The sequence below is a fragment of the Lipotes vexillifer genome, unplaced genomic scaffold (assembly GCF_000442215.2).
Source record: "Lipotes vexillifer unplaced genomic scaffold, Lipotes_vexillifer_v1.1 scaffold706, whole genome shotgun sequence".
Classification (NCBI taxonomy): domain Eukaryota; kingdom Metazoa; phylum Chordata; class Mammalia; order Artiodactyla; family Lipotidae; genus Lipotes; species Lipotes vexillifer.
In genome coordinates this window covers 188,174-199,820 of record NW_006787749.1, presented here as the reverse complement: position 1 = coordinate 199,820, position 11,647 = coordinate 188,174, and the positions used below count along the sequence as shown (strand labels likewise).

Here is an 11,647-nt window from a genome sequence, read left to right as displayed (position 1 = left end):
CTAAGCAGATATTACCAATCAGCTGAGGGTGACATACTATGAAAAAATCTGTTTGCCAATCCTGCTTTGTTGTTTGCTTTCTGTGTCTTGTCATATTTGATATGAGTTACATTAAATTTGAAAAATGAATTGCAGTTTGTTCTGTCTTTTAATGTGCCTAAGTTGTTGTGAGTGACATTTTGGGTTCATAGAAGAGCTAGAGATCAGCATAGCCCTTTGGGGAAGGTAGGCTCCAGCTTTAGGCTAAAAGGCAAGTATGACTTCAGTGAGGTAGAGATGTGGGGAAAGCATAGCAGGCAAGGGGGTAATACCTTAAGTCAAGATCTAGAAGGGGAAAGCCTGGAACAGAAGGCAAAGGGAGAGGGTTCTGGAGAGTAAGTATAGATTCATTTTGAGATATTTGTGTAAGAATGGGAGGGATATAGAGGGACGTAACTAAAGGTGGACATGGGAACAAGGGAGGACTTTTTTTGGGATAGGAGAGAGATCTGAGCATGTTGCATAGACTGTGGGGGCAAAAGCCAATAGAGAAGGACAGGATATAGATATGGAATAGTCAGGAACTGACTGAATCAACCCATCCTTGGGGAGGTGGGATGGATAGAATACCAGAGAATAGAGGGTGACCCTGACTTTGAACAGGATTTAAGGGTGGCTCTAGAAGGAGATAAATGTAGATTTGCTTCAAGCAGTGATCCCAATAAAAAAAAGCAATGTGGATCACACAAGGTTTTTGTCTTGCTGGTGGTTGTGATGGAAGGACAAACAAAGTCAGGGGGTGTATGAGTCTGCCTCTTCACAACTGGGTTGCTGCTATCTGCCCACAGTAGCTGCATGGAGATTGGCTGAAGAGATAGAATGTAGGACGCAAGCTGGCCAGGCATGGAAGAACAGTGAGGAGGAAGAGGACTGGTGGATTGGGAGAAAATGGAGGAATCAAAGGACTATACTCTTGATGCAGTACAAGAACAAATATTGTTCATTCAAGAAATACTACATACATGCCTGCTGTGTGGGAGGCATGCTGCTAGGGATCCTGTGGATGACACAGAGAATTTTAAGGACTGGGGAGCCAGTGGTCAGATAGTGGGATGCTTGTATTTAAGAAGTCAGACTGGAGAGAAGTCTAGATGATGCCAACCAAGCAGTGAGTGGCTGAAGGGAAGATGCTCACTGAAGTTGAGGGGGAAGGACACTAGGAGACCAGGGTATTGTCTGAATCATTTATATGGACAGTGAAATAACTCAGGATGGCAACAAGAGTTGGAGAAGGAAGGAGAACTGTGGTCTGAGTGCAGATTCTTCTTTGAATGTGGGGATGAAGGTGTCATGTTCCCAGCCATGTTGCCCACGAAGAAACAAGGCCATAAGCATTCATATGAACCTATCTCCACCCTCACATTTGGAGGTACTACTCCAAAGTCCTTCTTTCCAAGAAGTTCTCACCCAGTCCATACCCCGACAGCACCAGAGCCATTTCATAGGGTCAGGATCTTAAGAGGATCTTGTGCGAAAAGTCTAACAATGACCTCTTTTCCCCTTTTGTAGGCAGTAAGAGAAGTTTTTATTGATCAGGGAATAGGAATTAAGAAGGAAAAAGTTTCATCCTGACCTAGACAGCTCTTTGGTTGTAGCTAGAAATCAAGACCTGTTTTGGAGCTGATGAGGGTTTCTTCACTGGAAGCAGGTCTCTTTCAGTGAGACCAACTCCAGAGTGTTCTCAGTGTAAGAGAAGAGCAACAATAGTAGCTCCTAAACGTGAAAGATAGCAAGGACAGAGGCAGTTTTATGTCTTAGAAAGGGCTCAGTAGTGGGCAGGGACAGTGTCCAGGGCTTCCTCAGGTTCCCGGCTGACGTTCACATTCTGAGAGGAGAGAACCCAGTATTAGCAGGAAGCAGCCAGCAGTGTGGAGACCCCACCCCTCCCTGCCTCTTGTCCTCACTGCCAGGCTCCCCTATTTCAGCCAAGCCTGGATCCTGACCCTCTTCTCAGGCAAGCCTGGGGGAACCTCAGCCAGAGGCCTTTTAGGCAGGGTTGCTCTAGCTGTGTGTGTCTAGGGTGCCTCGGGTCTGGGCTGCTGTTCCTGCATTTCTGGGTGCTGGTTATTCTACCTGTTGGTGGAAACACCCAAGCTCTGTGGGACTGGGGCTGCCTTTCTGCAGGGCAGGGTGCTTTCACCATGTGCCAGCTTAGGACACAGAGTCCCTCACCTACCTCAGGCTTCTCCCGATGTGTGTTTACAGCCTCCACGTTCAGGTAGATGGACTCCACTTTGCAGCCTCAGAAAAGAACAATCCGTTCATCCATAAGTCACCAGGGTAAGCACAGGTCTTCCCTGATGTGTCATTCCCTCCTCCACCCGTCACCACCCACACCCCCAGCTCCATGCTGTGTGCAGACTGTGACTGCCCTTTAGGGAGAGGAATTTAGACCACTTGTGTGATGTCAGGGGAAGATACTAGGTCTAAGATACAGGAATGGGGCATCCTCCCAGCTCTTCCCCTAATAGTCTCAGACTTCTCTGAGCCTCCCTTGCCCAGTTGTCAATGGGAATGAGAGATGACAAGAGATGATTTTTGCACCCCTCCACAGCTCTTGTCTGTGAGACAGAAACCTAATAATAACAATGGAGCTCTGTGGGTCCTCCCAGCTGTGTTAGGTGCTAAAGTGGTGGAAGAGTCCTGGGGCCTCTGCCTTGGGGAGACCAGTCCCATGTAAAATCAGTGAGACCAACTCCAGAGTGTTCTCAGTGTAAGAGAAGAGCAACAATAGTAGCTCCTAAACGTGAAAGATAGCAAGGACAGAGGCAGTTTTATGTCTTAGAAAGGGCTCAGTAGTGGGCAGGGACAGTGTCCAGGGCTTCCTCAGGTTCCCGGCTGACGTTCACATTCTGAGAGGAGAGAACCCAGTATTAGCAGGAAGCAGCCAGCAGTGTGGAGACCCCACCCCTCCCTGCCTCTTGTCCTCACTGCCAGGCTCCCCTATTTCAGCCAAGCCTGGATCCTGACCCTCTTCTCAGGCAAGCCTGGGGGAACCTCAGCCAGAGGCCTTTTAGGCAGGGTTGCTCTAGCTGTGTGTGTCTAGGGTGCCTCGGGTCTGGGCTGCTGTTCCTGCATTTCTGGGTGCTGGTTATTCTACCTGTTGGTGGAAACACCCAAGCTCTGTGGGACTGGGGCTGCCTTTCTGCAGGGCAGGGTGCTTTCACCATGTGCCAGCTTAGGACACAGAGTCCCTCACCTACCTCAGGCTTCTCCCGATGTGTGTTTACAGCCTCCACGTTCAGGTAGATGGACTCCACTTTGCAGCCTCAGAAAAGAACAATCCGTTCATCCATAAGTCACCAGGGTAAGCACAGGTCTTCCCTGATGTGTCATTCCCTCCTCCACCCGTCACCACCCACACCCCCAGCTCCATGCTGTGTGCAGACTGTGACTGCCCTTTAGGGAGAGGAATTTAGACCACTTGTGTGATGTCAGGGGAAGATACTAGGTCTAAGATACAGGAATGGGGCATCCTCCCAGCTCTTCCCCTAATAGTCTCAGACTTCTCTGAGCCTCCCTTGCCCAGTTGTCAATGGGAATGAGAGATGACAAGAGATGATTTTTGCACCCCTCCACAGCTCTTGTCTGTGAGACAGAAACCTAATAATAACAATGGAGCTCTGTGGGTCCTCCCAGCTGTGTTAGGTGCTAAAGTGGTGGAAGAGTCCTGGGGCCTCTGCCTTGGGGAGACCAGTCCCATGTAAAATTTATTTCCAGAACTATGCGGTTATGGCAACATCAGAGGTGTGGAAGGTCACAAGGGAGTTCTAGGAAGCCTGAAGAAAGAGGAGGGTGGTATCATTGGGGCCTGGAACGGGCAGAGGAGGCCCAATGCCTATGGAAGCCCCCTTAGCTCCATCCCTGTGGATTGAACCCTAATCCAGGTTTCAGTACACCATCTGCCCTGTTCATACCCCAGAATAGATTTGAGTCTGTCTCTTCTCTGCTCATGAACATTCCAGAGCTGACTAATGCCCCCAAAGAGAGTCTCAACTGCCCAGGCTGGTCTTTGAACCCTCTCTTCAAATCTGGCCCCAACATACACTTATTCATCTGGTCCCTTTTGGGGACCCCCTCTTCTACAGCTTTGTGCTGTATGATTGGTGCTCTGGTAGAGACAGAGAAAGCTGGGGCCAGGTCCCAGATTTAGAGGCCACCTCAGTCCTTCCCCATTCTCATCTTGCTATCACCAGCCCTGCCTCTACCAAGACATCCAACTACCCACCCAGGAAATCTCTCTCAGGACTCTTCTGGGAAAATGCTAGGTACTGCAGGCATGCTCACGGTGTCTATGTGATTTTCCCCAGATGAAGGTAGGGGACTCACCATAAGCCACAGGTGTAAGTTTGAGCACTGTGTGCAGAGGGCACCTGAGATAAGGCAGCTCTTCTAGAAAGGAGGAGAGAGCAGCCCTCAGAGACAGGGTGCTGGGGAAGGCACCACCTCCCCAGGGCTCCAGGCTTGCAGCACTCTCCCTTTCCACCCCCTTCCCCATGGTTGTCTTCACCTGGGCCCTGCTCCCCCACACTCTTCAGAGACAGTGCTGAGAGCAGTGTGGGGAAGGAGGAAGAGAGCAGAGAGGCAGCCTCAGGAGCAGGGAGGAAGGAGAGCCCTGAAGATCGCGGACAGACCCTGGGTCCCCCAGACACTGAGGATGGTCACCTCGGAGGTGGCCGACCTCCTCACCCACAGGGCAAACATAAGACCAAGGCAGATCTCCCTTCCGGCCCAAACCTCAGCCCTTCCACGGGCTCCCCCACCACAAAGGCCCACAACAGGTCTCAGCAAGTGTTTTCTGAGGCCCTACTATGCACCAGGGCTTTGGCTGAGGTGTGCGTGCACCTTGGCAGCTCCCGCAGATTTCTCCCCAGCCCAGGCCTGTGCCCTCTGACTCCTGGGACACTTGTTGATGGACAAGCATTCACCAATTCACTTGTTTCCAGTTACTGAGGATTGTGTATAAATTTGTTCTGAATATTCGCATGCAATTACTCGTATGGCCTTCATGACATTCACCTGATGGGAGGTGATGATCAGGCCCATTCCATGGATGAGGACACTGAGGCTCTGAGAGGGAAGGCACTTGCCCTACGTCCCACAGCCAGGAAGCGGCAGTGCTGGGACTCGAGCCCAGGATGCTTTGAGGCCAAATGTGTGCTCTTCCCACTGCAGTCTGCTGCCACTGCCTTCGAGGGACTCACAGTGTTGTGGGGTGACACCCCCACCTCAATCCTCTCTGCAGACACCCACCCTCTTGACCACCCAGGCAACCTATACGGCTCCACATCTCCCTTCATTGAGCCAGAACTCCACCCCTCATGGCCTCCCTGCCCCTGAGGTTCACTGTAGGCTTTTAAGGCCTGCCACTGACCACTCAGCCTCCTGACACATAATATTTGGCAATTTCCTGGGCAACCAGTCTGCTCCACCTCTTTGCCTTTGTCACCATCATCTTCAGGTGCTGGGCCCAGTGCTTTTGGTGCACTATCTCATTCCATCCTCACTGATACTCTGCGGGAGTTACTGTTCCTCACTGCACACATGACAAAATAGATTCAGAGAAGGGAAGCGACTTGCCTGAGGTCTCTGACCTAGCTCTGCCACTGTCTGCACAAGTGACCTCAGCCCTGTCTTTCCTCTTTCTGGTCCCCAAAGTTCCTATCTCTCACAGCACAGTATTGGACCCAGCTCTGAGGTCTTATGGGTCTGAGTTCTCAGTCACACCAACCCTCTGGGTCTCAGTTTCCTCACCTGAGTGATAGGGACAAGAGCATGTGCCCAGCCCTTCCTGGCCCAGCTCTTAGGACAGCTGTGAGAAGCTGGCATGGCCTGTGCATGAAAGTGGGTAGTAAGTGGGTAAAGCCGTGTGCAAACGGGAGATGCATGTGCTTCCCATGCACCTCACATGTGTCTGAAGTGAGGGGCCTCTGGAATGCAACTGAGATTGGTACCTCTCCCTGCCCCACTGAGCCCTGTGATCTTGGGCAATTCCTTCATCCCTCAGAGCTTCCATTTCCTCTTCTTCACAGTTGGGGTTACAAGGCCAGCCTCACAGTCTCAAAAATAGTACTGAGCAGTAGAGATGTGGACAGTATCAGAAATCTAGCAGCACCACCCCAACCCCTGTCATCTTTTTTCCATTGAAGAGATTGAGGACCAAGCAGAGGAAATTACTTGTCCAATGTCAAGTTTTCAAGTCCCAGGGGTTCCAATTCTAGATGACTCCATATTACAAGTGTCCTTTGCTTGGAAGTTAGCGTCACAGAAAAGATCCAAGTCTGCAGGATATTGTACACTTCAAATATGACTTTGCATTGTCCTCACACTCCCTCCCTCCAGTATCCTGGAGATGTCAATGCTTCAGCATCCATGTCAGAAATGGACTCTCCCACCTGAAGGTGACACAACAGTCTCTTGCCAGGCCAGCTGCCTTAGTTTGCATTTCAGTATTTGTAGTCAGTGTAGATACTCTGTAAATTAAAATATCTAGATGTTTTTTATAAAAAGAAATTATCATTTAAAAATTTTAAATGAAAACATCAATATCTTGGGGAAATCATCCCTATAGCAAAGACAGAAACCTATAATCAAAATCAAGAGACCACAAGAGGTCCCATTCCACCTGAGAATAGCATGCCTCAGACAAATACTGGCTCAGCTTTTTCAGGTTGAGGCAGACTGTTAAGGTTGGCTTTGAAAATGTTATCTCAGAGTAACACTGATATTAATAATAGCAGCTAACACTTATATGGCCCATACTTTGTGTCATGAACTGTTCTAAGCTCTTTATGTTAAATATGTTCATTTATTTAAACTTCATCATTATTCTCCCCATTTTACAGATAAGGAAACTGAGAACAGAGAGGTTAAAGTAATTTGTCAAAAGTATTATGTGACAGAGCAAAAACTTGAACACATGCACCCTTGCTCTAGATCCTGTGCTCTTAACTATTAAGATATAAACCACCAATTTCTGGTGTCAGAGTCTCAACTCACATGCAGCTCCCATGCCAGGAACAGAGAGAACAGTGGTACCTGAGCTCTTGTCCAGGAAGTAGGCCAGGAGGCACCGCATGACAGCCTGATGGCAGATCACCAATACATTTTCCTGCCGTTCTAGCTCCATTATAACTGGCTCCAGACGCTGGACCAGATCCTCATAGGACTGAAAGGGAGAGAAACACTTGGGTGAGAAGAGGAGATGAGGCACATTTGCCCAGAGAAGAACTCTACACTAGGAATCAGGAAAACTTGGCTGTGGTGCCAGTTCCGTTGTTGGTCCAGCAGTATGACCTTAGGCAACTCACTTCCTTCTTAGGGCCTTAGTTTCTCATCTATCAAATGGGGCAACCAATATAGTGGAGTAAATAACAATAACAATAATAAAATTTCCACTAAAATTCCCTAGAAAATCTGGATAAAATAAATGTCTGCACTGCTGATCTTTCAAGAAAATGAAGGAAACATTATGAATATATGGTTTCAAAATGAAGAAAAACTGGAAAAAAAGAGTAATAAATGGATATAGAAGCCACAACTCCCATGAGGGCATTTGCCAATCACAGTATCCAAGAGCCCTGAGCTTTTAAAACCTTATAGAAACACGAGACAAGGCCTTAGGTGTGTACGAGATGGGGATTTGGGACTGAGACTCTCACAAGAATCTGAGACCTTCAAAGGACTACATCCTCAGCAAAACTATAAACTAAAAAATATATCCACAGGCAAAGGGAAACAGTAAGAAAATATACCTGTCTCTGCCTGACTCTTGGTGGAAAAAATTAGGAAAAGCCTCCTGTAAGAATGTATAACCACAAGCCTATCCTCAGGTGGATTTGTGGTTCAGAATTATACTACCTATGTGTTTTAGAAAATGCTAAGCTGAGAGTTTAATAAAAAGTGATTTCAAGTCGTTAGCTCCCAAGAGTGTCTGGAAGAAGCAAATGGAAATTCTCTCTGGATTCTCTCAACTCAGACTGCATGGGATTCCCATAGATAAATTTTCATCAAACTGAAGCTCACATAACATGCAAGGAAAATAAGCTATCATGAGTAAAAATAAGCAGAAACAACAAGAACCCTAACAACTTAAGATAAAGGATCCACAATATAAAATGAATATGCTTGAGATTTTGAAAGAAATAAAAGATTGAATCAAAAATGTAAGGAAGAAATAAGATGATATTGAATATATGATCAAGATTTGAAAAAGAACTAAGTAGAATTTCTATAAATGAAAGATATAGTCATTAAAATGGAAAACTCAATGGATAGAGTAAACAGCAGATTAGATACAATTCAAGAAATACTGTTCTGGAAGATAGAGCTGAAGAAATTACTCAGAATGTAGCAAAGAGATTGAAAATAAGAAGAAGTTAGGAGACATAAAGGATAGAGACAGGACTAACACCCATCTAATTGCATTTCAAGGAGATAATAGAGAAAATATGAGAGAGAAATAGTTAAAGATATAATGTCTGGGAATTTTCTAGAATCAATGAAGAATCCTAGTCCTCAGATTCAGGAAGCCCAATTAACCCCAAGCAAGATAAATGAAAAGAAATTAATATTTAGACATATCAGAGTAGAACTTAAAAGCAATAGAGACCCAAAGACCCTAAATACAGCCAGAGAGAAAAGAAATGACAATTAGACTTTCAGGAGACTTCTTAACCATGTTAGAAGCCAGAAGACAGTGGGGACAATATCTCCAAAGTGCCGAGAGAAAACTGTCATCCTAGAGTTTTATACCTTGCCAAAATACCATCTAGGATGAAGGGCCACCCCTCCTTAAAGACATTTTTAGGCAAAAAGAAAGGTGAGTCTACTACCAACAGATCCTCCTAAAGAAACTTCTAAAGGAAGATAGACATTGAACCCAGAAGGAAAACTTCAGCTGTAAGGAGAAAGAATGATCAAGGGAATGATTAAGGGAATTGGATATATGTGGTTAAATCTAAATAAACACTGACTGTATACAATACTATTTTTTAGTGAATAAGAATTATATTTTAATTGGATAAATGATTTTACCCCTTTTCCACTATATAAAATCCATCTAGGAGAACAGTATGGAGGTTCCTTAAAAACTAAAAATAGAACTATCATATGATCAAGCAATCCCACTCGTAGGCATATATCCAGAGAAAACCATAATTTGAAAAGATATATGCACCTAATGTTCACTGCAGCACAATTTAGAATAGCCAAGACATGGAAGCAAGCTAAATGTCCATCAACAGATGAATGGATAGAGAAGATGTGGTATATATATATATATATATATATATATATATATATATATATATATATAAAATGAACCATTACTCAGCCATAAAAAAGAATGAAATAATGTCACTTGCAGCAAAATGGATGCTTCACTTCACTTATCATATTAAGTGAAGTAAGTCAGAGAAAGACAAATATCATACGATATCACATATATGTGGAATCTCATTTTTTAAAAATGATACAAATTAACTTATTTACAAAACAGAAACAGACTTACAGATATCAAAAACAAACTTATGGTTTCCAAAGGGGAAATTTGGGGGGGGGAATAAATCAGGAGCTTGGAATTAACAGACACACACTACTATATATAAGATAGATAACCAACAAGGGCCAACTGTATAACACAGGGAACTCTACTCAAAATTATGTGATAACCTTTATGAGAAAAGAATCTGTAAAAGAATGAATATATATATATATGTATAACTGAATCACTTTGCTGTACACCTGAAAGTAACACAACATTGTAAATCAACTATAATCCAACAAAATTTTTAAAAAAGAAAAAAATCCATCTATGTGGGTACAAAGTTTATTAATTGTTTGGAAGTAGCTCTATTTTGTCTAGCATTTATAATAATTCTACTCTGGTAATATTGATTTAACTTAAAATATATAATATGTTGGTATTATAGGAACACATAGTGATATATTCTGATAGATTGTTGTAAATTGAAGTGCTTCAGTAAGCATTAATTCAATCAACATCTACTTAGTAAGTTGTGCTTACAATAATAAATGTATTAATAACAATAATAAGTCATCTGGGGGATAAGACACAAGTTTGAAGTAAAATACAAAACAACAATTAACAAGTAAGTTAAGAGAGGGAGTGACCAGAGTTGTAACATTTTTATATTGTTTTAGGGGGTGGGTGGAGATATTGAGTTTTAGATTTTGTCAATCACACATATTAAAATGTTAAGAGTAACTCTAAAAGAAAGGAAAGAGATTGTATAAGTCAAATATAGATGTAAAAACTCTATCAATTCTAAAGAAGGGAGGAAAAGAGAAAAGATAAACTAAGCCTAGAGAGCTCAAAATAAGAGAATAGAAAGAAGTTCAAATAAATCAGTAATTATAATAAAAGTAAGTGTACCAAATTTACAATTCAAAAGACATACATTTTCAATTTTTATTAAAACCAATAAAAGTCAACTATACGCTGTCTATAAGAAACAAAACAAAAATACACAGAGAAGTTGAAAGTAAATGACTAAAGATGAACTAGGCAAATACTGACCAGAAGAAATCTTATATAGCTATATTAATATCATATAAAATACACTTTTAGGCAGAAAGCATTATTAGGGGGAAAGAGGCTTGCTCACTATGTAATAATAAAATATACAGTTCACTAAGGAGATATAATTGCTTTAAATTTGTATGCCTCTAACAACATAACCTCAAAATATATAAAGGAAAATGAGGGCAAAGTGGGACTGACTTCATAATGTCATTTTTGAGGATGAAAATACACATGTGAAAGTGCTTCGTAACACAGGATATCTATTGTTTCTTCTCTGATATCCTGCTTTCTGATAATTGTTCCCTGGAATCTGTATCAAAAATGGAGTATGACTAATAAATATTCTAACATGTGGAACTGGCTAAATGGAGACTGGGTTGAAAACAACGAGGATTCACCTCACATGGGAATAGAGAACTGATAGTCTGGTTCATGTGGTGGCAAAGAAGTTGGATAAACCATTAGCCATTGTCCCTTGGGACTCCAACCCACAGTCCAGAGAGGCTGGAGCTTTAGGTAACTTGGCAATAAAATGTCAGGAAATTAGAGTATATTGAACTATTTCAAATACCTTTAGTGTAAGGATATCAAATACAAAGTCTAGGACAAAGTGAGTCCTCCTGAAAGAAGACAGGAAAATAATCAGGCAAATGTGTAGCTTTTATAAAAAGAGGAATCTGTTGCCTATAGCTAAGAATGAGACAGCAAAGGGCCAGATAATCACATGCCTTGTGGGATGGAAGATGCTGCAAAATTTGCTTTACCCTGTTTTTAAAGCTGTCTAGGAAAATATGGAATCCTGGTAGTTGGAATAGAGATACTGGGGAGGAGACCTAAGAGTCTGGCCACCCCTCCAAACCTTACCTCTCCCTTTGGATAGCGGTAGCGATATTTATCTTGGTCTCGTAGTGCAAATTCTTCAGGGTAGTGTTTTTGGATTTCTTCATAGGTCATCTCCTCACAGACACCCTGAGAAAAATTATTTGGGGACAAAAGTATTCACAAGTTGAAATCCCCACAGCCTTTACCATAGTTCTAAAGCCAATGATTGTGGAACGTTAG

The 11,647-nt window shown here is 43.5% G+C and overlaps 1 protein-coding gene across 6 annotated transcripts in view; it reads right to left on the bottom strand.

Annotated features, from left to right (window-relative positions):
- Positions 1-1,524: 1,524 nt before the first annotated feature.
- PFKFB1 (6-phosphofructo-2-kinase/fructose-2,6-biphosphatase 1) overlaps positions 1,525-11,647 on the bottom strand; it is a 79,607-nt gene continuing 69,484 nt past the window's right edge. For 2 of the 6 annotated variants that reach the window (XM_007460775.1, XM_007460773.1), the window contains 5 exons: positions 11,450-11,554; positions 7,078-7,207; positions 4,369-4,431; positions 3,243-3,307; positions 1,525-1,864 (listed from right to left, as the gene is read on the bottom strand). In XM_007460775.1, coding sequence (XP_007460837.1) covers positions 1,805-1,864; positions 3,243-3,307; positions 4,369-4,431; positions 7,078-7,207; positions 11,450-11,554 — 423 coding nt within the window. In that variant the 3' untranslated portion in view covers positions 1,525-1,804. Of the gene's footprint in view, positions 1,865-2,818; positions 2,892-3,242; positions 3,308-4,368; positions 4,432-7,077; positions 7,208-11,449; positions 11,555-11,647 lie in introns of those variants that run through there. The other 4 variants (XM_007460770.1, XM_007460774.1, XM_007460771.1 and 1 more) reach the window with 3 other exon arrangements.